Source organism: Hyperolius riggenbachi, chromosome 6 (genome assembly GCF_040937935.1).
Source record: "Hyperolius riggenbachi isolate aHypRig1 chromosome 6, aHypRig1.pri, whole genome shotgun sequence".
Taxonomy (NCBI): Eukaryota; Metazoa; Chordata; class Amphibia; order Anura; family Hyperoliidae; genus Hyperolius; species Hyperolius riggenbachi.
In genome coordinates, this window is record NC_090651.1 from 14,408,749 (window position 1) to 14,436,737 (window position 27,989).

Here is a 27,989-nt window from a genome sequence, read left to right on the forward strand (position 1 = left end):
AAGGATGAGTGTTCATAGAACTCTAATAAACATAGCTCTGAAGTGGTGAGGATTTACTTTTCCCCCATTGCAGCAGAATATGTATTTTGCCATTTTCTCTGCCATGCACTTTTATCCCTGCGGTGCCAGGTCACTCATTAGTCCCTTCAGTCCTACTGACTGGGAACAGAAACATGGCCGGCGGCATCATATGGGGGCTGGACTTTAATTAAAAGGTGTGAAACACTCTCAGTGCATAGGAGAAATGACTAAATGATTAAAGGACAACTGACCTGAGAGGGGTGCAGAGGCTGCCATATTTATTTCCTTTTAAAGTGGAACTAAACTTTTGCTCAGGACAGAAGGAAAACATAGAGAAATGCACCCTGTATGTATTTAGAGAATTTAGCATGTTTAATTCCCCCTCATTTCTGTCTGATCTCAAGTTGTAATTTGATCCTCCCCTGTGTCACATGACTGCCTATGGCAGATAAACAGATAAGCCCATTTGAAAGCACAGGCTGTAAACAATATGTCTGCTTCCATGAATCAGGAAGTAGAAACTGCAGATTTATTTTAGGATTTGTATCAGCTGTAACAAAGAAATGTTTTTTGCTTAAAGAGACACTGAAGCGAAAAAAAAATGATGATATTATGATTTGTATGTGTAGTACAGCTAAGAAATAAAACATTAAGATCAGATACATCAGTGTAATTGTTTCCAGTACAGGAAGAGTTGAGAAACTCCAGTTGTTATCTCTATGCAAACAAGCCATTAAGCTCTCCGACTAAGTTATGCTGGGAATACACGTTTCGTTTTAGCCTTCGTTTCGTTCGGTAAACGAATCGAGTGTTGAAAACGTATGTGAAAATAGTCATAATCTCATTATAGTTTTGAATAATAGACCCCAAAAACGAACGACTAGTGATCGAACATGTTTGATATTATCTCTCTTTATCCATCTAATCGAGCCATTGGTAGGCTTGATGGCTGTTCAGATCGATTTGTATATTCGTTTATGTTAGTCCGTCCCTGTAAAAAGGGATTTTCGTTTCGTTTCTTTGCAGCCTTCGATCATTGGAAAAACGAAACCATCAGAATCGGAAAAAAAACCGAAACCGTGGGTGGTGATATTAACCGTATGTTCGATTATTTCGGGATCGAGAAGGACAAAAGGCACAATCGAAACGAAGGTTTAAACGAAGGCAAAAACGAATCGTGTATTCCCAGCATTAGTCTTGGAGAGGGCTGTTATCTGACTTCTATTATCTCAACTGTAATTGAACTGTTTACTTTTTCTCTGCTAGAGGAGAGGTCATTACTTCACAGACTGCTCTGAAAGAATAATTTTGAATGCTGAGTGTTGTGTAATGTGCACATATTATAGAATGATGCAATGTTCGAAAAAACACTATATACCTGAAAATAAAAGTATGAGAATATTTTCTTTGCTGCTAAACCTCTAGTAATTATTAATAGTACACAACCAATTCATTATATCATATATTTTTTTCCGCTTCAGTGTCTCTTTAAAGGGTATAATGCTGTTGTGTATCTTTTAGAGCAGAGAGGAGTTCAGACTTCAGGTCCACTTTAAACAATATACATTGTCTGGCAGCCCTGCTGTGTCCCTCTGCCTCTAAGACATTTAGCCATAGCCCCTGAACCAGCATGCAGCAGATCAGATGTTTCTGACTGAAGTCTGACGGGATTAGCCACTTGCTTGTTTCAGGTGTGTGTTTCAGACACTACTGATGCATGAATGATCAGCAGGACTGCCAGGCAACTGGTTAGGTTTAAAAGGTAATAAATATGGCAGCCTCCATATACCTCATTCTCCAGGTGTCCTTCAAAGCAAACCTGAAGCATTTTAAAAAAAAAGTATACTTACATAAGTAGGGAGAAGGCTCTGGGTCCCTGTAGAGCTCTCCTTCCAAGGGAGTCTTCGGAAGTCTCCGAAATGCCCGAGTCCTCCCAAAGACCAGCGGCTCTGTACTGCAGGAGAGCATGCACGCACATGCGCACTACTGAACCGCCCATTTTTGGGAGCACTCGGGCTCCTGAAGACTTTCGAAGCCTCCCAACGATGGAAAAGAGCCGTCTCTGACCTCTCAGTCAGTTACTGCTAATGCGGATTACAGGTCTGGAAGGAGGGGCCTGTGAGAGAAGTGGGAAGTCTCTATAGGACCCACAGCCTTCCCACTCCTTAGGTAAGTATCTTTTTTTTTTTTTTTTTAAATGGTTCAGGTCTACTTTAAGTTTCGGAAGCAAAGTCAACAATAAAGTATCATCGTCTGAGTGATTAGGAGATAATATGAACACTTCTCCAAAATGTCTTGTTTGTCTTCCAGCACTTTAAGTTTGAGTATTCTTTGGTGTTTTGTGTGAGTTCATTCAGACGCTCCTGTCTTATCCTGGCCGGGGAGGAGGATTGTTCTGCTATATATAGCCTGACTTGTGTAGTCCTGAAGGGAAAAATGAGCTCCGTATCAGGGGAAGTCCGAGTTATTTCACTGTCCTGGCCCAGCCGAGAAGACACAGGATGTGAACTCATTACATGACAGGAAATGGCCTCATCCCAACAAGAGGGATGATATATCAATTAGTCTGACCCCTAGATTCATCACACCAGTCAGGCTGCTTCAATACCATGACCTGTTACATACATCATCCTGAAATGTTGCTTTAGCCATAGATATAAAGGTTCAGAGGGAATATATTACAGAGAGAAGAGCACATGGACAGGCAGCAGTTTACTAACTGCAATCACCGTAGATGTATCATAAATCCTGTCGCATGAACAAAGACAGATTAAGGTCTCTTGGGGCCCAAGGCAAAAAAGCTAGTTTGGCTCCTCCTACTTATCGCATGGCTTTTCTGTATGTGATACAAGGAAACAGAAATTATAACACAGGGAAACCAGTAGTGGTGAGCAACAATTTTGCATAATCGTAATTTTGTATCGTAATTTGCAATTACAGTGTAAAATCATAATGCAAAATTTCGGGAAAAATCGTAATTAATTTTGTTTGTAAATGTAATCAGGAACCGTAATTTCACAATTTCGCATAATTTTCACCTAATTTTATGCCGACTTTAGCAGTTTATAGAAAATCCCCCTTACATGTTATCATCACCAATAATGGTGGGAACAAGACAAAAAAAGACCTTCTAGTTTTTGAGAAAGTCGATTTTAAAAATGCAAAGGAAAAAAAGTTTTTAAATTGTCATTATTAAAATCAATTTTTGACTTGACCCCGCTATTTCCTTTAACCACTTGAGGACTGCAGTGTTAAACCCCCCTAGTGACCAGGCCATTTTGTTCAAAATTGGTCACTGCAGCTTTAGGGCCAAGCTGCAGGGCCGCACAACACAGCACACAAAAGATCCCCCCCCCCCTCTTGTCCCCACCAACAGAGCTATATATTGGTGGGGTCTGATCGCTCCTGCAGTGTTTTTTTTTTTTTTTTTTGTTATATAAATTTTTTTTTCATTAAATTTGTGTATTTGGCTGTCATAGGCTTTGCTCTCTTGTCCCCCAGGGGGACAGCCGTGTCACATGGCTGTCCCCAGTACAGCGCTGCTGCAGATCGCAGCGCTGTACAATACAATTAAGCGGCGGTTTTGCCGTTACACTCTCCCGAGTGGTGATCGCCGCTCGGAGACTGAAGGCGGAGCTCCGCACACCAAGCAGGAGATGCGCGTGCAGCCTGCGCGTGATCTTCTGCAAATGCAAGCACCAGGACTTTACGCCAATCGGCATCAGGCGGTCTTGGGGCTGCCGCCGCGGCCACGCCCATCGGCGTGAAGCGGTCGGCAAGTGGCTAACATACATAGCAACTTTGGTGACTGTAGCATGTATGGGGGGTTTTGCTAGTAACCGCTTAAGTCAGCAGGAAAATTACATGATCGTTGATCAATTGAATATATCCAAGTCATAATTACGTATGGCTGTAATTGCGAACATTTATACAAAATGTTGCGTAATCATAATAGATTACAATTCGGGATGATCAATGAGATACAAATATTTCCGAGTTCATGCAGAGTTATGTACATTTGTATGCATCTTCAAAATGGACCAATCAATTTAAACCTGGGTGGGACTTGAAACGTTAGTGTAAGGAAACAAAGAATTGGGTACTCACACTTTTCTGGTTGTGCAAAGTGAAACCAGTATAATCACATGTGGGGGAAGTACCGCCCCCAATCGGCCTTCAGGGTAAAGGTATGGGCACGTCTCAGAAAGATAAGAGATTTTAAGATTTTAATACAATAAAATCTAATGTTTTACACCCCCCACATGTGGTGTGAACAATTGTAACTAGTAACTGGAGATCCATAATAAAAGTGTAAAAAAAAACTGAAGACTTATTAAAGAAAGGTAAATGTAGGCTTCAATGATGACAAACAGTCAAGAGTTTAGACAGTAAATCCATTAGGACAAAAACAACGCATTTTGTGACCTGAAGCCACTTTTGTATGCTCCACTCCTACTGCGTGATGAAGCAGGGTCATGCCTCCGAAACACGTTGTGTATCTTGGAGTAGTAAATATGCCTTGCCTACAGCTGTATCTAGCTCAGAGCACCTTTTAGCTTTTACCCGAGGAAGTGACTTCAGACCACGAAATACATTATCTTTTTTTGGTCCTTATTAATAATAGTCTAACTGTGTAAGCTCGTGATCATTTGTAATCATTGAAGGTAAGTGTACATATACCCTCCATTCAAGTCGTTTTTAGTGTTTTGCACATTTATCTTTGACCTCCAGTTACTAGCTACGTGGCTTTTCTGTTAAGGTGGCAGAAAGGATCGGAGAAGGTACAAGACAGGCCTCCATGGATTCCTGCTAGGCCCTAGGGACATGCCTAGGTTGCCTCGTGGATGTTCTTGTTCTGACCACGAAGGTGGTTCTCTGAACTGTCAGAATTGGGAAAATGATGAAACACCGGTGACGTTAATTTAAAAAAAAAAAAGTTACATTGAGAAATGATACATTGCTCTACGTGGATTGATAGTAAAAGGTTGTATGGTGTATGGAGACAGAGAATCTCGAGAGAATCACACAAAATGACAACTCTAAGGCAGAATTTGCACTTGAATGAGCGGAAAATGCGCAGATACTTCCATGTGCTTTCTTCCTGACACACCGTGCGCTCATGTGCAGAAATACAATTGTGCTTTTACACAACAGCAAGTAAAGTAAAGTAAGATAAAAAAACAGAGAACATGCACAGGGTGTCTGAAATAATGCAACACACAGACTTGGTTTTTTTGTTGTTGTTTTTTTCAAAGCTGAAAAGCTGTAATGAATCTTTTGGTAATGCCTAATAAGTTAATGAATGTGTTATTTCATGTAATTACGGCAATATATGGACAGAATTGAACACACAGGTTTTCTTGTGTGTAATGCAAGTGAATCAAGAGTTAAATTCAAATCTACTGTCTATTTAATTTCCTTTGAATGTATTGTTATGTATTAATATAGCACTGACATTAGGTCAGGGACGGATCAAGACCAAGTTGCGCCTGGGACAAGGTCAGGTTTTGGCGCCTAAACTGCCATTCATTTTACCGCCTTTTTAAGAATGCAACAAACTGCGCCTGGGGCAAGATAACCGCCTGACACCCCCCCCCCTAGATCCCTCCCTGCATTAGGTATCTAAATAGCATTGACTATCCTCAGAGGAGCTGACAATCTAATCCTACCTTAGTCATAGTCTGATGTCCTACCACATTATTATTATGTATTTATATAGCACTGACATCTCCTGCAGCACATTACAGAGTACATAGTCATGTCACTGACTGTCCTCAGAGGAGCTCACACTCTAATCCTACCATAGTCATAGTCTAATGTCCTACCATATTATTATTATGTATTTATATAGCACTGACATCTTCTGCAGCACATTACAGAGTACATAGTCATGTCATTGACTGTCCTCAGAGGAGCTCACACTCTAATCCTACCATAGTCATACTCTCTAATGTCCTACCATATTATTATTATGTATTTGTAATGTGCTGCGGAAGATGTCAGTGCTATATAGAGTACATAGTCATGTCACTGACTGTCCTCAGGGGAGCTCACACTCTAACCCTACCATAATCTAATGTCCATACTGTAGTCAATTTTGGGGGGAACCAATAAACTTACCAATATGTTTTGTTTTATTTTTTAGAATAGATAGCTTTAGAATATAGGACTCACTCATGTAAACGCATGGAAATCATATAAAGTCCATGCAAATTGTGTCCTGGCCAAGATCTAAATCTTTGACTCTCACGTTGCAAGGCAAAACTGTCACGATGCCACCATGTTATCCAATGTTATCCTTATTTAAAGATGCAAGACTTTATTGCTGTACCCTGTGTCTATAAGTCCTGATCATGATGCACAGAAGGATGACAAGGAGTGCAGAGAGACAATTTACAAACAAGGGAGAGGAGACGAAGCGTTTTACAAGTATTGGGAACATGTTAGACTTTTAAGGGTCTGCTTGATCACTCCAACTATTGGCAATGCTATTTCTTATACTACAGTATTTCGGATTGGTGATGCTATTTCAGTTATTGTTTTTAGTTCTTCTCTTAAATCCTCCCACCAATCCCTTTAAAAATAATTTTCCTTCCTGATAAGAAACCTAAACCGGCCCCTGGCATTAACCGCTTCCTGCTGCTGGCCTCTCACCTCCCCATCAACATCAACCTTTTAATGTTTAACCTTAAAGGACATGAGGAGTGAGAGGGATATGGAAGCTGCAAAGCTGCCATATTTATTTCCTTTTAAGCAATGCACATTGCCTGGCTGTCCTGCTGATCATTTGCCTCTAATTCGTTTAGCCATAGACCCTGAACAAGCATGCAAATCAGATGTTTGACTGACTGGTTTAGCTGCATGCTTGTTTCAGGTGTGTGGTTCCAACACTACTGCAACCAGAGAGATCAGAAGGATAGCCGGGCAACTGGTATTGTTTAAGAGGAAATAAATATGGCAGCCTTCATATCACTCTCACTTCAGCTGTCCTTTAATTCTCTAACCCTGACAACTACAGCTCATCTCCCCCTACCCTACCTCTAACCAAAATCCCTAACCAATGCTCAGCCTCTTGTTGTCTGCTGTTGGACACCCAGTAAGTTAATAGCTGAATTCTAGTAGCCAATTCTCCACCATCTGCCAAAATGTTCCATTCTGTGCCGATAACTCCTATGCACCAGTGCCAAATTTGAATGCACATGCTCTTATGTTTCAAAATGGAGCCAGCACACACTGCAGCTAGTTCACGATCAATACAGGCAAAGAGTAAAGGCTTATTAGACATACTAGAGGTGGCCTGCAAGTATCTTAACACGGGGCTAAATTAATAAAAGAGTATATAATAAATATAAAAAAGAGTAAATAAATATAATATATTAATAAATAATAAGCATATTTTGAATTGCTGATCAGGGCACAAGACCTTTTTCTAGTGACATTTGAGTATAGGTACTGTACACTACCACTTTGTTATGTGTACAAATGTTAAAGGAGTTTACCAAGAAAATCTCCCTGTTGTTCTGTCGTTGAGGAATAGGCCCCTCTACAAGATATGAGACCCACACGCTGCACCAGCTAATCACGACTTCTTATACTTTAGTTGCACCATTACTTAGAGTTCTCTATGGAACCCAATGTATGACACTAGTCAGCCTGGGGTGCCATCATGGTTACCAAGTTAGCTGTGGAAAATTGGGATCTCTCTAAATTGTTATGTGCACAGATGGATCCCGATTGTATCCTCTTGCAAAACTTATTTAAACTCTGTGTTATAAAGTGTAAAATCCATTAACTTTTGACTTGAGTTACATTGTACTTTTTTATGCTGACATGCTGTCTGTCATGATAAAAAGCATTGCTGGACTCCTCAGGGGTGGGCTGAACTTCTCAGGGGTGGATAAAAAGCATTGCTGGACTCCTCAGGGGTGGGCTGAACTCCTCAGGGGTGGGCTGAACTCCTCAGGGGTGGGGCTTTTCAGCATGATTGTATTTTTGACTTGGCCTCCCATATCTGGGTAGAGGAGGTTTGGCAGGATTTAGATGGGTCTTTATATTGCAATTTGGATACAAAACATTTGAATGGGAAAGGCTGAATAAAGCGGTTTAGCTTGTAGAATTATCTTTCTGTTTCTAATAGGTTTAAAGTGCATCTGTTCTTGGAAAGTTTTAAATAAATGAACATTAGTGTACAATAAAAATGTTTCTTCGCATCCCTTTAGTTAAGCAAAATAAAGCCATCTCTAAGCCAAATATTTTTTTCATTACATATGGCGCGCTCCACTTTACCCACAATGCAGTATAAAAGAGCCATTTTGTACAGGGTACCTTTGGGTGTCAATTCTACCTTTATCATACTGGCTCATGGACCATTTCCAAAGTGCTGGTCCACTTTAAATGACTGGTCTTTTTTAAACCATTATTTGTATTCTGGTATTCCTCAGGGTACGTAACCCTCTGTGTTGTTGTCCAGCAGGGTGGAAAAGCGGAAGGTGACAGACCCCGTGGGGACGCTAAAGGACAAGTATCTACGACCATCCCCCCTCCTCTTCCACCCCCAGGTAAAATTTATCTGCACTGAGCAGGCTCATGTCTGTATGTCAGAACTATGGTGGGGTCAGACCGGCTCTGTTGGCCATATATAACTATGGTGGGTCAGGCCGGCAGTACTGGCCATATATAACTATGACGGGGCCAGACTGGCTCTATTGGCCAAAGTTGGGGAAAGTTGCACTTCTATCCACTAATGTTCTGTAAGCTGACTGTATCCCAGACATGGCTGCAGTACTGCATATGTATATGGTGTCAAATGCTTTCACCTATACTTTTGGTCTTTCAAGGCACTTTTATAGGACCGCTATTGAGAATAATTAAAAATACATACAAATAAAATGTACAATTTTTCCAAGCACTAAATACACTATAAATTACTTTTTCCTATATTACTGTCATTTACATTAGGTAGGAAAAAGTTGACCGATCTGACAGATTTTGGACTAGTCCATCTCCTCATGGGGGATTCTCAGCAATACTTTGTACAAAAGCATTGCGTGGAAAGAAGCTATACTGTACAGTGATGCTGTCCAGCCGCCCTACTTATTCAAATGCTATTGTGGGCCGTTGGACTGAAAATAAAATAACTGAGAATCCCCAGCAAGGAGATGGACTAGTCCAAAACCTGTCAGATTTTCACTGCCTACTTGTAAGTGACCGTGGCATAGATAAAAAAAACAAATAATTTTCAGTTCATTTTATTGTGAGAGAAAAGTATATTTGTTGTGTGTTAAATTTCACAATTCTTTGCATTAGTTGTCTTTTAAGCATGTTTAGGGGTCAGTCTTGTACGGTTGCACCCAAATTTTTATGGTCACCTTTAATAGAAACTGGGATTGGTCAATGAGAGGCTAAGACGGTAATTTCAAGTTGATGCAAATTGCATTCTAATTTCCATTTCCGAGATGCCTATATTTGAATGGGATTTGCAACAACTCTGAATCTTTCATCGCTTTCTTTGCAATAGCAGATCAGCCATGATTATCTCCAGGACCTGAAACCCTGCACAACTTTGTGCTGATGGCATCCCCTGTGATAGAGGATTGGTTATTGGCTCTGCTGATGCAGAAAGTGTTTGTTGCGGATCCTCCCAGCTGAATGACTCACCTGCTCCTCAGTCCTATTCTTCATGCAGATTTCCAGGGAACGCAGAGAGATTTTCCCACCTCGCTTCTCCACATAGACCCCTTATTGTTCAGCTCCCCACCAACGTCTAGTTAATAACTTCCAGTGATTTTCCTGCGAGATGACTGGATAATGGCCGCAGACCCGCCAGAGACATCCTGTGTTTGTCTGGCCTGAGAATAGTGCTGAGATCTGCTTGTGAAACAAGGAGATATGACAGAGGAGCTACTTCAGTCCGGTAAACAGGGCCGGGGAAGGACACTGAGCGTTTCATAAGTTACGCTGCCCCCTAGAGGCAGATGTGAGAGTCAGCGGAGTTTGTGTGAGGCTTCTGATCTCGGTAAAAAGGGGCCTATATATGTATCCTAATGCCGCAAACTCACCAATTCTATTCGAACTCCGCCCCCAGTACAGAAACATGCAGCATCTCACCTGTGCATTTGGTATTTTACACTTTTTTTTCCCCAAATTCACTAAGATTTCCCACATGCGGTATATCAATACATGCTAACTAGATAGAGCTCTTCTGTATACCATTATATGGATATGCACATCTAAAGGGATGCAGAAAAGCCTTTTTAAATGTTGCCTTCTCCTGCTCTGCCGTTCTAAAGTCCCACCCTCCAGAGTATCGGATCAAATGAGGAGAGGGCAGTCCTATATTGGCTGCCTGTCTCTCCCTATTGGCTGTCTGCTACAACTTTTACCACATGGAGAGTGTAAGTTACCGGCTAGTCAGAGCTGGAGATAAATACCGAACACTTTTACTTGATTTACCGAATGCATTAAACTTTGTTAATCGCGATTTCTTGACATTTCCCCACAAGTCGGTAATTTACCTTTCAGTGCGGTAATAAGATTAGTGAATTGGCATTTGGCAAGATGATCAGTAAAATCAGTTGTTTTCTGCATTACCGAATGTGGAAATTCTTAGTGAATTGAGGCCTATGTGTAGAGATTGCCAATAACCTGCTGCCAATCTTGCATGCAAAAATGAGTGCCTGCAGTATTCCGCTTGGAATTGGTGTGAAGTGAGCATGACTGACCCATTTCCAAGCTGCATACAGTTTGCATTAAATCTGCATGCAAGTCCCAACTATTATCATCTCACTGGCCATCAGTAATTATGGCTGGTCTAGAGAGAAGGGAAAGAACGAAGCCATGAATTAAAAAAAATACCTAAACATGTCCTATAATAATGTGTGTATGTATGCCTGTGCGGTGTATGCGTTGTGTATGTGTTGGCTGTGTGTATGTATGCCTGTGTTTTGCGTATGTTGTATGTGGTGTGTGTATGTTTATGTTTGTATTGATGTATTTGTTGTGGCATGTATGCATGTGTGAGTGTATGGAGGTGTTTTGTATGTGTTGTGTGTGTGTGCATATATGTATCTGTGTCGTGTGTGTGCATGTATGTGTTGTGTGTGTGTGCATATATGTATCTGTGTCGTGTGTGTGCATGTATGTGTGTGTGTGTGTATGTATTTATGTATGTGTATGTATGTATGCGTGTGTTTGGGTGTATGTATTTATGCGTGTATGCTGTGTGTGTATGTATGTGTTGTGTGTGTGTGCATATATGTATCTGTGTCGTGTGTGTGCATGTATGTGTGTGTGTGTGTGTGTATGTATTTATGTATGTGTATGTATGTATGCGTGTGTTTGGGTGTATGTATTTATGCGTGTATGCTGTGTGTGTATGTATGTGTTGTGGCGTGTGTGTGTATGTACTGTGTGTTTTGTGGGGGGTTATTTATGTATGTGTTGTGTGTGCTGTGTATGTATGTATTTGGGTGTGTGTGTGTGTATGTGTTGTGTGTTTGTGTATGTTTTGTGGCATGTATGTGTGTGTTTTGGTGTGTGTGTGTGTGTGTGTGTGTGTGTATATGTATGTACAGTATGTGTTTGGAGGGGGGGGGGTTATTTATGTATGTGTTGTGTGTGCTGTGTATGTATGTGTTTGGGTGTGTGTGTGTGTGTTGTGTGTTTGTGTATGTTTTGTGGCATGTATGTGTGTGTGTGTGTGTGTGTGTGTATATGTATGTACAGTATGTGTTTGGGGGGGGGGGGGTTATTTATGTATGTGGTGTGTGTGTGTGTGTGTGTGTGTGTGTGTGTGTGTGTGTATATATGTATGTATGTATTAGGCGTGTGTGTGTATATGTATGTACTGTATGTGTTTGGGTGTGTGTGTGTGTATGTGTTGTGTGTTTGTGTATGTTTTGTGGCATGGATGTGTGTGTTGTGGTGTGTGTACTGTATGTATGTGTGTGTTGTGGTGTGTGTTGTGGTGTGTGTTGTGGTGTGTATGTACTGTATGTGTTTTGTGGGGGGTTTATTTATGTAAGTGTTGTGTGTGCTGTGTATGTATGTGTTTGGGTGTGTGTGTATGTTTTGTGGCATGTATGTGTTGTGGTGTGTGTGTGTGTGTACTGTATGTATGTATGTATGTATGTATGTATGTATGTGTGTGTTGTGGTGTGTGTGTGTACTGTATGTATGTGTGTGTTGTGGTGTGTGTGTGTACTGTATGTATGTATGTGTGTGTGTGTTGTGGTGTGTGTGTATACACAGTGTATGTTTAGCGTTCTCATTTGCCCCCTAGCCGTGAGTCAGCGCAGCGAGGCCTGATATCACTCGTATTCTCACATCTTATTTGGCTTGTTCCGGATGTCGGGTCACTGATTTAAGCTTTTTCTCCTACCTAATTACTATATTTAATCAGGGCTGGGAATAGCTGCCAGCTATCTGCACTTTATATCTGGTCATTACGGCAGCTTTTTATTAATGCTATCTTATTGTAGTAACAATGTGTGGGCCTCGCTTGTCCCGGGAGGCCGGGGTAATGCATTGTAAACGTGCAGAAGGTCAGAGCCGGCCGTACAATGGTGCATCTACTATTTGATGTATGGCTTCCCCTGCTCTTCCGCCTCTTCCTCATCTCTCTGCTCCCTCCTTGGCTGCCGTTCAAAGTGGCGCTGTGCAGTTTGTCCTCACAGAGTCGCGGCGTTACAAGAGAATTGGCGGAGACTGGACGGCTGCGCTCCGTGCCATGACACGTCTTGTGCATGATATGCTCCCTGCCCCCGCCCCAACCTTACCGATCACTCCAGCACACTGTTGTGTGCTGGTTAGTGTTGATAGAACAGTGTTCGCCACTGTTCGTTATTCCCCGAATATCGGGGTGTTCAGGTTCTGCTCGAACCCATCCGAGCACCTCATGGTGCTCGGCCGAATAGCGGTGGGGGCGGGGGCTGGGGATGCGACCCCCCCTCCCCGCCGCTTTGCCCAATACCCCCGTCCTGCCCGCTACCCCCTCCAGCTCTGCGGCCCCCACGGCTCAGGTCCCCGTAGACTTTAATGGGGTTCTATTGTGAGGTCCGCAGAGGGGCAGTTACTTACTGGCACCTTATTCAATTCACTTTTTCTCTTAGTATTTCATCTTCTGTTTAAAGGGAAGGTCCAAGCAAAATAAAAAAATGAGTTTTACTTACCTGGGGCTTCTACCAGCCCCATGCAGCCATCCTGTGCCCTCGTAGTCACTCACTGCTGCTCCAGTCCTCCGCTGGCAGCTTGCCGACCTCGGAGGTCGGTGGGTCGCATTGCTTACATTTTTACGCATTCCCGCTAGTGCAGGAACATTACCACATACATTTTTACGCATTACTGGTTTAATGCGTAAAAATGTACGCATTAAACCAGTAATGCGTAAAAATGTATGTGTTAATGTTCCTGCACTAGCGGGAATGCGTAAATTTTTTTCCGCTATGTGGCCCTGACCTCCGAGGTCGGCAAGCTGCCAGCGGAGGACTGGAGCAGCAGTGAGTGACTACGACGGCACAGGATGGCTGCATGGGGCTGGTAGAAGCCCCAGGTAAGTGAAACTAATTTTTTTATTTTGCTTGGACATTCCCTTTAAGCCTTTTAAAAGCCAAATAAAGGCTGTTGGGCCAAGTTTTTGCTGGGAAAGTGTGCCTACCCCAGCCTTGCAAGCTCGGCAGGGTATATGGCAACAGGGTAGAGTGGTGACTTTCATAGTTACCTGCCAGACAGCTGGATCGGCTTCTTCTTCCTCCACCGCAGTGGCCATGTAACCCCCAACATGTCTCCTCGGTTCTGATCACATGATATGACATGAGATCGGGATCCAAGAGACCGTGTCAGCATTTACAGCGCCACCTGGTGGTGGAAGACTTGTGACAGTAGTGTCTCTTCCATCACCCCTCTTCCACCACTGGGTGGCGCTGAAGCGCTGACACGATCTCCTGGATCCCAATCACATGTCATTTTATGTGATGGGGACCCAGAAGACCTGTCGGAAGGTCAGAGCAGCCGGTGGAGGAAGAGAAGGAGCCGTCCGGAACAGGTAACTATAACCGCTTCCGGCACTAGGCAGCCAAACGAGATTTGCCGGCAGAGGTTTAGAGTGCACCAAAAGGTTCAATTGAAATATTTTGACTGAAACTGCTAACAGGTTAAAATTTATTTTTAGCACTCTACAATTGAAAAAATACTAAAAAGTAAATGAAAAAGTGATATCACACTGTTGTTGTCACAGAGGCCTAAATAGAAAACGTGACGGCACAGTGTGTACTTTCTGTCTATTGTGGTTTTTCAGGTTATTTTATCTTAAGATCGTACTACAAACACTACAATCTGCAATGGAATTATTATGCTTATATGGAAGGACAGTGGAGGGGTTGGGGAAGGTTCATACTACTGGCGCTTTTTAAGTGCCAGAGATTGTAAAGCTCTTGCTAATGCAATGCTACGGGGGATTTTTATAAAATCACATCGCTCCAGTGGGATCCCATCCATAGAATTACATTACCAAGTGCTTAGAAAAGCTCTTGTAGTGTGAACCAGACCTTACCCATGACAGCCATTTCAAGTCCTTGTTTCATTTTTATTTCTTTATTGGAAAGGATAAGGAGTGATAGGAAAATGTGATTAGTTGCTCTGCTCAGCAATTATGCTCTTATGGCAGATATTTAACCAGCCTGGCGTTCTATTAAGATCGCCAGGCTGGCGACCGGACGTGTTTTTTTTTTTATTTAAAAAAAAACTATCGCATGCAGCCAACTAAAAGTTGGCTGCATGAAAGCCCACTAGAGGGCACTCCTGATGCGTACTTCTGATCGCCTCCGGCGGCCAGAAGTAACAAGAAAGGCCGCGATGAGCGACCTTTCTTGTTTCGCTTTCCTCGTCGCCATGGCGACTAGCGGAGTGACGTCATGGACGTCAGCCGCCTCCGATCCAGCCCTTAGCGCTGGCCGGAACTGTTTGGTCCGGCTGCGCTGGACTCGGGCGGCGGGGGGACCCTCTTTCGCCGCTGCACGCGGCGGATCGCCGAGCTGCAGCGGCGATCAGGTAGCACACGCGGCTGGCAAAGTGCCGGCTGCGTGTGCACCTTTTTATTTGATAAAAATCGGCCCAGCAGGGCCTGAGCGGCAGCCTCCGGCGGTAATGGACGAGCTAAGCTCGTCCAAATCGGAGGGAGTTTGGAGATCAAGAAATTGTGATTTAAATCAACAGAAATCTTAATTCTATCTATTTTTATGTCCTATATTTTCAATATACCCCACGGGGACAGGCATTAGGAAAGCTAGAAAATTCTCTATACGCTAAGAAAAGACTGTTGCCTAGCAGCAGGGTTAGTGCAACTGACAGTTCACAAAGTCTCAGTAATGTTAGAATTTTCAGGAATTCCCCTACATAGAATCTGACTTTAGAACACCTTTTGGTTATGTCTTCGATTACTTAATAACCTCACAGATAATTTGTAATCAAATCTACACAATGGCTTTTGTTTTTAAAGTGAATCCGAGGTGAAGATAAACCATTATATTTATCCTCCTACTCCTAAAAATGACATTTTTTTAAGTATTCCAGGGTTTTCTTTTATATTTATACATTCACAAAGTAGGTTGAACGTTTTACTGTCTCTAATCAGTGGCAGCCTATTAAGTGTCCCAGGGTTAGAAAAAGGTCAGTAGTTCATGTATTTTATCTCTCCCTGCCCTCAGAAGTTGTATTCTGCCAGGAAAACTTTTATGGCTGTAATTTGCTTATCAGTGATGTTTACTATATTCCCATCAAAGCTACAGACAAGACAGAAGCTGTCACTTCCATGCCTAGAAATAAACTCTTTCAGGCAGCAAAATAAAGCACGTAACACAGCCTGGTAATTAATGTTTTGCACTGTACATAGACGTTTATCTCATCATGTCACATGTCACCTCGGGTACACTTTAAAAGATGGCTGCCACCTCGGAGTAGTCAGATGCCTCACAATTACCTAACCTGTTGATTTATTTGACTGGTAACACCTAGATGTCGGCTATTGAAACCATGACGGAAAAGCTGGAAACGTTTGCCAACATGAAGGCCGACACTGGAGGATCGCTACAGCCCCTCCCACACCATCCTTTCAACTTTCGCTCCCCACCCCCAACGCTCTCGGATTCGATCTTACGGAAAGGAAAGGAACGATATACCTGCAGGTAAACCCCATAAATATGGCCTTGCTAAATTAAGCCTGGTACATTTAGCAGTATGCAGTACCACAGTTAAGCCATTAGGTGTCTCTCTACTGTTAGTAAGGATTTGGTTTTGTACAACTTGTTGGTTCCTCTGTTTCTGTGTGTGTAATGGACACCGGTCACTGTGATAAGCATGATTAGAACCTCTCAGTTATAATCTACCATGTGTGTCCACAAATAGAAGCAGCGGAACATAACAAAAAGTACATACTTTCAATTTTGACTGGCCAATTTTTTCCTTTTCATGTAGTATGAAGACCAACAGATTTTGAGTACCATGAAAAGATTGTGTAGATAAGTTCTCATACTACATGGAAGAGGTAAAAGTCGCCACCCAGTCATTGGCCACTCAAAATTGGATGCGTCTACACATCCTAAAGGTAGCCACACACATCACAACTAAAACATTCCACTTTACACCCATTTGACGAAAACAATCAATTGTATGAAAAATCTACAGGTTTTTTTTTTTTTTTCTCAAGAAATTTGATTGTAATGGCAGTTTTTCTCAGTAATTGTCGATCAGGAAGGGTGTAAAATCAGATCAATTTCTTCAAAGATTGAAAGGTGTTAAGGGGCCCTTACACCTAACGATTTTCCCGCCGACATGCGGCCGATTCGATCACAGTGATCGAATCGGCTGTGAAATCGGCGCGCACACCGCTGACAGAACGATCAATTTCCGTCCGAAATCGATCGTTCCCGACGATCCGTCCGTGCGGAAGATTTTTCTCGATCGCCGGCGGGTCGGGAGTGCGTCTATAGCGGCGTTCGAATGCCCGACGACTGACGCAATACAGCGGGTATACATTACCTGTTCCGGCCGGCGCGAGTCCCCTGGTCTCTGCTGTCTTCTCCGCTCTGGTCTGGTCTCCGGCATGCTTCACTTCTTCCTGCCCGGCAGGAAGTTTAAGAAGTAGAGGGCGCTCTACTGTTTAATGTAATCTTAACAATGGCTACCAGGCAATAAGAGAGGGTCAAAGAGATGCAAAGAGCTCCGAGTTGGTGTTTTAATGCAAATTCATGCAGATTAAAAATGGACCCATCGAATCCCACCTTGGATTAATTTGATTCATTGAAGATAAAATGGTTTGTTTTCAAGCTGCATAAATTTGCATGAAAAAATGATTAATTCTGCATCAACTCAGAATTCTTTGCATCTTGTTGACCATTCTTATATGTGATCTGAAAAACAAATAGTAACTTTTCCCATTCTCAGTGCATGTGTACAAACATGATTACACCACACTGATGCCCTATTTGCCTGGTATGCCTTGAGAAAGAGATCCTTGATGATCACGAAACGCCTGTTTCTTTTTCTATATGAGATAAACGTGTTTAATTTTATTAAAAGCACTGACTTCCATTTCAATTTATTTCTCTGCTTCTGGTGGCTTCAGCCACTTCTGTGTGAGCATCATGTTTGGTCTGAGCCGTATAGCGTAGGAAACAACACACCAATAATTTCACGCCAACTGAGAAGAGAATGTGCAGATTAATAAACCTCCTCTCTCTCCTATGCAGGTACTGCGGTAAAATCTTTCCACGATCGGCAAATCTGACGAGACATCTCAGGACCCACACTGGGGAGCAGCCGTACAGGTACAGCCCACCGACATAGCTCCCAACTGTCCCTTTTTCGGAGGGACAGTCCCTTTTTGGGAGCCCTGTCCCTCTGTCCCTTTTTCCCTCTCATTTGTCCCTCTTTCAGGACTCTGTCCCTCTTTCTATAGAAATATATATATTTCTCTACTAAAAATGTGTTTGATTGACTCTAAACTTTATTCACATCCTTTAAATTGATATATTACTAATTTTAAAATGTTACTATGAAGGAAAATGAACCAGGACAGAAAGGACCAGTGTGGTTTGAATGATAAAACAGCATATTTTTCTTATGAAATCTTTGTGGTATGCGTGACTAGGGACGTGGTGGGGGCGTGACCAGGGGTGTGGCAGGGGCATGGCTTAAGTGTTCCTTTTTCTCATCTCAAAAAGTTGGGAGGTATGCCCACCGACACTGTGTGCATTGCAAACCAAGGTGGTCAACTATACGCTAATAATTCACTAGGCCGGATTTATACATTTTCTGCCCCTAGGCCAACTTTCCTGCAGCTTCCCTTCCATGTGCAGCACCCCCTCCCCTAATCCCTGTGCAGCCCCTTCTTCTATGTGTAACATTCATGTACAGCAGCCCTCTTCATTTCTGTACAGGTCCCTTGGGCAGCAGACCCCTATTTCCATGTGTTGCTCCTTATTTGCAACCTCTGTATTCCATTTGCAGCCTCTTCTTCCATATGCAGAAAATCCCTCTTCCTTGTGCAGCCGCCCCCTTGGCCAGCTGCCACCCAATGCCCGGGCCATGGTGGCCTCCAGAAATCCAGCCCTGATAATTCACGAATGTCATGCAATGTCATGCAAATAGTATAAAGCGGGGGATTGGGCCAAAATGTATTCGCTAGTTCAAAGCCTAGTACAGTTGGTAGTAAATAAGCATGGAAGATGGAAATATTAGCATATAATTTACCATTTCTTTCACGTGGCCTATTGTTAAAGCAATCCTGAGCCCAAGAATAAAGGTAGAAAAAATAATAATACCTGATTAGTGGGGCTAGCCGGATCTGGTAGAGGCACTTACCACCGCTCCTGTGGCCAGCAATCAGTCAGCTTCGTTTTTAGTGACCCCGGGGTCATGGCGCTGCAGCTCGCCTCTCTGCTTCTCCTCACAGAGCAGAGAGGCGGGGTGAGCTGCAGAGGTATGATATAGAGGCGGGGAGAGCTGCGGAGGGGCGGGATAGAGGAGAGGAGGGGAGGGATGGAGGCGGCTAAGAGGCTCAGAGAGGAGGGATAGAGGCGGGGAGAGCTGTGGAGGGGTGGGATAGAGGCAGGGAGAGCTGCAGAGGGGTGGGATAGAGGCGGGGAGAGCTGCGGAGGGGCGGGATAGAGGAGAGGAGGGGAGGGATGGAGGCGGCTAAGAGGCTCAGAGAGGAGGGATAGAGGCGGGGAGAGCTGTGGAGGGGTGGGATAGAGGCAGGGAGAGTTGCAGAGGGGTGGGATAGAGGCGGGGAGAGCTGCGGAGGGGCGGGATAGAGGAGAGGAGGGGAGGGATGGAGGCGGCTAAGAGGCTCAGAGAGGAGGGATAGAGGCGGGGAGAGCTGTGGAGGGGTGGGATAGAGGCAGGGAGAGCTGCAGAGGGGTGGGATAGAGGCGGGGAGAGCTGCGGAGGGGCGGGATAGAGGAGAGGAGGGGAGGGATGGAGGCGGCTAAGAGGCTCAGAGAGGAGGGATAGAGGCGGGGAGAGCTGTGGAGGGGTGGGATAGAGGCAGGGAGAGCTGCAGAGGGGTGGGATAGAGGCGGGGAGAGCTGTGGAGGGGTGGGATAGAGGTGGGGAGAGCTGCGGAGGGGAGGGATAGAGGCGGGAAAGAGGCTCCGATGGGAGGGATAGAGGCGGAGAAGAGGCTCCAGGAGGAGGGGAAGTGCGTTTTGTAGGAGTTCCTCTCCTGCTAGGGATGCCCCTTCCCCTAGTTATCTAGCGCCAATCCCAATGTCTGTTATTTCAGGGGTCCGCAGTGGAGAGAAGGGACGGAGAGCGGCACACACAGGACACAGAGGCATGTCATTAAGCAACGAACATTCCTCTGTGCCCTATTTGTATTACAAAAAAAGCCTTGGGTACATTTTAAGTCAGCAAAACAAATAAACATGACGTCCATTCTTGATAATACAAAGGTGCACATCATATTCAAGTAGTCAGCTAGCAATAACTTTCATTTCTTTTACCCAAAGGGCTAACAAATCTAAACCTAGACACCGTCTTCTTATCTGATCCAGTTTAGTTCTAAATAGCAAATGTCAGAATATAAGATGTAAACGAAGCCGTAGCTTCTGATAAAATGGCCGATGCTGTTGCTGCTCTAATTGCCGCTAATAACTGCTGATTGTGGCTATTAACATTGCCTCCTGTGGCAGTGCCTTTTTCTTTTTTTTACCAGAGTGGTTCCAGTACCTTTTTTACTTGTTTTGGTTACAATGCCACTTTAAAGAGAACCCGAGGTGTGTTTAAAGAATGTTATCTGCATACAGAGTCTGGATCTGCCTATACAGCCAAGCCTCTGTTGCTATCCCAAACCCCACTAAGGTCCCCCTGCACTCTGCAATCCCTCATAAATCACAGCCGTGCTGTGAGGCTGTGTTTACATCTGTAGTGTCAGTCTCAGCTGCTCCCCCACCTCCTGCATAACTCCGGTCCCTGCCCCCGTCCCTTCCCTCCAATCAGCAGGGAGGGAAGGGATGCAGGCAGGGACTGGAGTTCTGCTGGAGGCGGGGAGAGCAGCAGACTGACACTATAGAGATAAACACAGCCAGCTCTGACAAGCTGTTTGTCAGCAGCGTGGCTGTGATTTATGAGGGATTGCAGAGTGCAGGGGGACCTTAGGGGGGTTTGGGATAGCAACAGAGGCTGGGCTGTATAGGCAGATCCAGCCTCTGTATGCAGATAATATTCATCAAACCCACCTCGGGTTCTTTTTAATGCCTTATAATAATCCTTGATGTGAATGTAAAAAAAGTTGAATCATTAAAATTATTTTAGTTAATGAAAAGCATACAATATTGTCTGAAAAGTGTTTATACACCAGTAAGGAGCCCATGTAACAAATATAAAAGTATTGGAGTACTTATGAGATGATATTTCCCACCAGAGGGGTGCTAGGCAGACACATAATGGGGTATGTGCTATAATAATATGTAGAAACATCACAGTAGAGTCACACTTCAAATCTGGCTTAATAATTTGGAGCAGTCCAAATAATGTAGACTTATTAGGTGACACCTCCACACCTCGGCCTGTCTCGGCTTTAGGTAGCACAAATAAAATCACACCGCCAGCCAGGATTAATTCGCCCGCAACATGTTTCTAAGCTGCGCAGCAAATAGTGGCTTGTCAGTTTTATGAAACCAGCGCGCGTTTCTCACGTTTAATGCAAACAGAAGAGAGAGGCGAAGGATTCGAATAAACCGACGGGAATTAATCATTACGCCCATATTTTATGTGGTGTATCAAGTGTGAACTCTGTGTGGGGTACAGAGCCCGCCCCCCACCATCCCAACCCCCTCCCGTTTAAAGAAAATATTGTACTTTTTGCCGCGCTATCTGCCAAGAATTTTTTGATGTGTTGTGACTTTGCTTTCGTTCTATTTATATAGCAGTCTGGAAATTATTTTTATTTTATTTTCGGAGAAACAATGTCATTTGTCTCATTATTGCTGTGGAATATGAGGCTGCAGAAGCAGGTCTGACCCCGCATGAAAAACTGGTTGGTTGGCCAAGCTGCGTTGTACGATGGACAGATGTGGAAAAATGGAATGGCTTCCAGAAATGGCAGAAAGCTGTCGGGTTCCATCAGTTATTATACGGAGTACATAAAGTGATGCATTTCTCACTTGAGTCATGCTTTGTTAAAATCTCCAGTAGTGGTTATACACTTTTTTTTTTAATTGCAGATAAGAGTGGTAGAGTGATAGGAGTCCTGTTATAATGTTATTGCTGTCTGGGTCTCATTTTGGGCTCAATAGACCAGGGGCGGTTCTTCCACGATGCATCATGAATCACGTGCTTAAAGGCGGGAACAATTAGAGGGCGGCAAGAGGCAGCTCCCCTCCCCAAATCTCCCCCTCCCCACCTCCCCCTCCCTAGATGTGCGGCACTACTTCACTCACCTACTCTCAGCGTTCCAGAGATGGGATGTCCATCCGCCCAACCGGCGTCCTGTATCCATGGCTACAGCAGTGCCTCATGTGACCTGTTACGTGCTGACAGGTCACATGAGGCACTGAGGCTTTCCCGCAAACATTTGTTAGAAAGGTCGGCATCACCAATCAGAAATTTCTATTGAGGATGGAAGAATGTCCTTACGGGCGATCTTTCAGTAGCTCTATATTCTTTATTCAGACCAGACCTTATTATGGCCTCTTGTGGTCAGAGGCTTTCATTGTTCAATTTTCAGTAGTAATTATGGCTCAAAGGCAACTTGAGGTGCAGATAAACTGACGATATAAACAATTGAATTGATCCTCCTACTCCTGAGTATTACTTTTTTTTTAGAATTTTATTTTTTAAAGCTAAAAAGAGTAGTTTTAATGTTGTATTGTCTCAAAGGACTGATACGGTTTTTCAGTGTCCCGGAAGCTAAAACATATGAACTATTGATCTTTTTTTGATCTATCCCCTGCCCTCAGAAGCTGTTCTCTGTTAGGCAAGATATTTATGGCTATATAGTTACATAGTTACATAGTTATTTTGGTTGAAAAAAGACATACGTCCATAGAGTTCAACCAGTACAAAGTACAACTCCAGCCCGTCCCCCACATACCCCTGTTGATCCAGAGGAAGGCGAAAAAAAAAACACCACAAGGCATGGTCCAATTAGCCCCAAAAGGGAAAAATTCCTTCCTGACTCCAGATGGCAATCAGATAAAATCCCTGGATCAACATCATTAGGCATAACCTAGTAATTGTAGCCATGGATGTCTTTCAACGCAAGGAAAGCATCTAAGCCCCCTTTAAATGCAGGTATAGAGTTTGCCATAACGACTTCCTGTGGCAATGCATTCCACATCTTAATCACTCTTACTGTAAAGAACCCTTTCCTAAATAAATGGCTAAAACGTTTTTCCTCCATGCGCAGCTCATGTCCTCTAGTCCTTTGAGAAGGCCTAGGGACAAAAAGCTCATCCGCCAAGCTATTATATTGCCCTCTGATGTATTTATACATGTTAATTAGATCTCCTCTAAGGCGTCTTTTCTCTAGACTAAATAAACCCAGTTTATCTAACCTTTCTTGGTAAGCGAGACCTTCCATCCCACGTATCAATTTTGTAGCTCGTCTCTGCACCTGCTCTAAAACTGCAATATCTTTTTTGTAATGTGGTGCCCAGAACTGAATTCCATATTTCAGATGTGGCCTTACTAGAGAGTTAAACAGGGGCAATATTATGCTAGCATCTCGAGTTTTTATTTCCCTTTTAATGCGTCCCAAAATTTTGTTAGCTTTAGCTGCAGCGGCTTGGCATTGAGTACGATTATTTAACTTGTTGTCGATGAGTACTCCTAAGTCCTTCTCCAAGTTTGATGTCCCCAACTGTATCCCATTTATTTTGTATGGTGCTAGACCATTGGTATGACCAAAATGCATGACTTTACATTTGTCAACATTGAACTTCATCTGCCATGTATGTGCCCATATAGCCATCCTATCCAGATCCTGTTGCAATATGACACTATCTTCCTGAGAGTTGATGATTCCTTCCTGAGAGTTGATGATTTCAGTAGCTATAGTTCCTAATTAGTAATGGTTAGGTTATAGCTCTACTGGAGAGAACCTGTCACTTGCATACCTGAATGGTTAACTCTTTCAGACAAAAAAAAGATGAAAAGGAACACAGCCTAGTTATTTGTATGCTTGGCAGTGTACATACACGTCTATCTCATCACGTCACCTCAGGTACACTGTGCAGCCACCAGAGGTCTCTTTGCTGAGTTGTTGGCGTTAGTTGATGTTCCTTTTCTATCCTTTCTCTTCTTTGCAGATGTAAATATTGTGACCGATCTTTTAGCATCTCCTCGAACCTCCAGCGACATGTGCGGAACATACACAACAAAGAGAAGCCCTTCAAATGTCACCTGTGTAATCGATGTTTCGGCCAGCAGACCAACCTGGATCGACACCTTAAGAAGCACGAGCATGAAAACGTTCCAGGTAACTAAGGAGGGCCAAAACCACACAAATAAAGGCAAAAAGCATTGGCATGTTCCACGCAAAGGTCTTGGAGGCCTTTCCCTTTTAATAGTTTTAAAACCGGTATAAGACGAAAAAAAATACTTGTTAGGTTTTAGATCCATTTTCAAGAAATGGTTTCTTATTACAGGAGGTGCAGGGTGCACACACTGGGGAGAGTTGGGGGAAGGATGAAATGCCTTATTGCACATTGAACAGGGAGAAACTAGATAGAAAGGACTCCGATGAGATGTAGCTGCAGTGCTGCCCACAAAGAGTTACTCTCTACGCAATACAGGAAGGAAGTGAGGTCATGTGGTTGGCTCTGAGGTGGGCAGTGAGCGACATTCATACATGCTGTCAAGCCAGGGAGCATCGGTCACTGGCTCAGGAAGACCGTTTTGCTGTATGGAGAATTACTACAATGGGCTCTATTGACAAAACTTCTCATAAATGACTTATTTATCACCTAATCACTCAAAGTAAGTTGTTCCTGATTAACTTTTCTTACTGTTATGATATTATATTTTTGGTCTTTGGGAGCTTAAAAAGTAACATAGATAAGATGAATACAGAGTGAAAACAGGTGAAAAAGCATTGTGAAGTAAGCCCATTGTGCTCAGGACGATCTTGAACATTGGTAGGGATACGGATGACGCAGGTTTCTACAAATCACAGCATCCCTGTCAAGCCACCACCCACCGTCCAGAAAAACACACCCACCTAGGGGATGCTGCTACTAACAGGGAAAGCCGCGCCCACTCTCCTAGCAGCTTCCTGTTTTCTGAAAGGTCATGTGACCTCCCTGGAATGGTTGCGTCATAATATAAAAGTTGTGTGTGTGATGTCACCCTCCTTTCACACACACACACAAAAAAAACTCCAGGGCAGTAAACTGAGACTTTAAAGTGAACCCGAGGTGAGAGAGATATGGAGGCTGCCATATTTATTTACTTTTAAGCAATACCAGTTGCCTGGCAGTCGTCCTGATCTTGTCGCTAATACGTTTAGCCATAGACCCTGAACAAGCATATGCAGATCAGGTACTCTGTCTCAGCTGACTCTGGATTAGCCATATGCTTGTTCCAGGGTTTTGACTCCGACACTACGTATGCCAGAAGATCAACAGGACTGCCAGGCAACTGGGATTGTTTACAAGGAAATAAACATGGCAGCCCAGGGTGATAATAATAACTTATTATTATCACCCTGGGTTCCTTTTAAGAAATTATTAATTTAAAGGAAACATCCAAGGTTTAAAAAAAAAAAAAAAAAAAAAAAAAAACCTCCACTTACCTGGGGCTTCCTCAAGCCTACGGCAGCCATCCTGTGCCCTCGCTGCAGCTCCGGAGGCTCCCAGTCTTCTCCGCTGGCGCAGCCAACCTCGCCTCTGGAGCTGCGGCGAGGGCACAGGACGGCTGCCATGGGCTGGAGGAAGCCCCAGGTAAGTGGATCTTTTTTTTAAAAAAGAAAAACTTGGACACGCACTTTAATGCCTAAACTACCTTTTAACAATGAGTTTAGATTGGGACGTGCGAATAATGTTTGTGACTATTCTTCTTACGCAGTGAGCCAGCACTCAGGAGTTATGGGAAATCACCACGGAAACAGCGCCTCGTCCCCCAATTCCGAATCCGAAAACCATGCACTTTTAGACGAGAAAGAGGACTCGTATTTCTCAGAAATCCGAAACTTTATTGCAAACAGCGAGCTGAATCAAGCTTCCAGCTTAGCAGAGAAAAGGTAAAAAAAATAGTGAAAAGTTTTTTTATTTCCTTAATTTCTCCAGCTTGTAAAAGTCACATCTGTTATAAGATACCGCCGCCTTGGTGCGCGATGTTACTTCATTTCCTCGGGGATCAGGAGAGAGATTCTGGCACGGCCGAACCGTGAATAAATATTGAAACGCTGCGAGACATTCGTATTATGTCAGCGTATCTCGATCAGGGGGTGCCTGGATGACTATGAGAAATCGGGCAATATGGACTCTGATGCGATGATGTGCACCGATGATAAGTCAAACGCAAGTGCGGCCTGCTGTTCCGAGTCAGCTCCGCGATGGTACGCCGCTGATGTTCCGGGGGCTGGAGCTGGTAGACAGACCACCAGGTGCAAGCTATAAATCAGATCATGAGACATAGACGGTGAAAGTGTGTGGGGGAGATCTGTTACTCTATTACTTATATTCTGGTGTTCCCAATTCAAAGGTGTTGAACCACCTAAAGTCGTGTTATCCTACCAGCTATAGCATGTAATCTGTATCTTTTGGGGCTTTAACCCTTTAGGTGCTTCGAACGAAACCTCTGCCGGCAAATCTCATTTGGCTGCCTAGTGCAGTCAGACAAGCGGTGACAGGGATCGGTCATAGTTACTGTTTTTTCGGACTATAAGACACTCCTGACCATAAGGTTTAGAGGACAAAAACCAGGGGAAAAATATATATACTAAACCTGGTGCATCCATGGGGAAGGGGCATCTTGTGGATTATGCCCCTTTGTACCTCTTGTTTCCTCTTGTGTCCCCCATGTGTCCGACACTGTCCTCCTAGTTTCCTCCTCTATGACCCTTTGTGCCCCCCTTGTGTCCTCCATTTGTCCCCTGTGTCCTCCTCTGCATGGGCACAGTACAGGAAGTCCCTGACATTGCGGTGTGTTGGAGGTTCGTATTGACAGCCGTTCACAAATCAGGAACTCCCTGCATTTGGACTATAAGACGCAGTGACTTTTTCCCCCACTTTTGGGGGAGAAAAGGTGAGTCTTTTAGTCCAAAAAATACAGTACTTGTTCTGGACGGCTTTTTCTCTTCCTCTACCCGCGGCCCTGGCCTTCTGATTGGTCTTCTGGGTCCCGATCACATGAGATGACGCGATCGGGATCCAGAAGACCCTGTCAACGCTACAGTGCCACCTGGTGGTGGAAGTGGGGTGATGGAAGATATGGAAGGGACTCTTCCATCATAGTGGTAAACGGATGTTTTTAAACACGCTGTTTTCTGGTGAATACCATTGGGAGATCTAGAAAATGGCAATCATGCTGATCACCGTATTATAAATATGAGGCGATCATCACTTAGTAAAACTGTCAACCATGTGACACAAGTGAACCATTTATACATCTGATGATCATTTAAATGGAGTCGAGAAGTATATGGAGGCTGTGTTATTTATTTCCAACAACTTATCTGCTGCATGCTTGTTCAGGGGCTAAGAGTATTAGAGGCAGAGGATCAGCAGGGCTGCCAGGCAACTGGTATTGCTTAAAAGGAAATAAATATGGCAGCCTCCGTATAACTCTCACTTCAGGTTCCCTTTAAGCTGATCGTCATTTTTATAAATATGGTGATTAGGTGATCCCCGAAGGAGTGTTCTTTATCCTGCACCAATAACTGTTGACCTGCCACCGTTTATAAACAGGTTATTCGGTTTTGTCACCCAAAAAGAATCGCCATTGGCAGCGCTATTTCTGAACTGCCATTGGAAGATGTAGGGGGGCTCAGTCTGTTTATGGAAGCAGTCAGGCGACGCGAGTCACTGGAGTACAGGCCGCTATTCTAGTTCCAAACACATCGCTCAAAAAATTGCTTGATGAATACCAGATTAACGTCCCCATATAGGAACACAGGGGGAGACGACGTGTTCTGTGCACATAAATTGAAAATTACCACCAGTTACAAAACGCTACAGCCAAATCCCAGCAGCGGCGGGCACAAATAATCAATGGCAGATGTTTCTAGCCAGCCGCTAACAGGGAGCCACGGTGACAGGCCCACTTACTCTTCTGTTTGATCTACTGTTGGCTTTGCCTGGAATAGGTGAATTTATTGTGTTTAATAGCCCGCTGCCAGAGACCGGTCGCAATAGACTTCCCTGGGATAATGTTTGTTTGTCCTCAACTGCAGACTAATAGGAAAGGCAGACAACTCTATTTTTATTGTTTGAACAATACATTTGTTAATGGCTGAATAGATACGCATGTGT

General features: G+C 43.7%; 1 protein-coding gene across 6 annotated transcripts in view; it reads left to right on the forward strand.

The window, feature by feature from the left end:
- PRDM16 (PR/SET domain 16) overlaps positions 1–27,989 on the forward strand; it is an 805,072-nt gene that overhangs the window by 757,413 nt on the left and 19,670 nt on the right. For all 6 annotated transcript variants that reach the window (XM_068238856.1, XM_068238853.1, XM_068238857.1 and 3 more), the window contains 5 exons: positions 8,492–8,579; positions 16,030–16,199; positions 17,763–17,840; positions 23,826–23,995; positions 25,582–25,756. In XM_068238856.1, the coding sequence (XP_068094957.1) occupies positions 8,492–8,579; positions 16,030–16,199; positions 17,763–17,840; positions 23,826–23,995; positions 25,582–25,756 (681 nt within the window). The remainder of the gene's footprint in view (positions 1–8,491; positions 8,580–16,029; positions 16,200–17,762; positions 17,841–23,825; positions 23,996–25,581; positions 25,757–27,989) is intronic.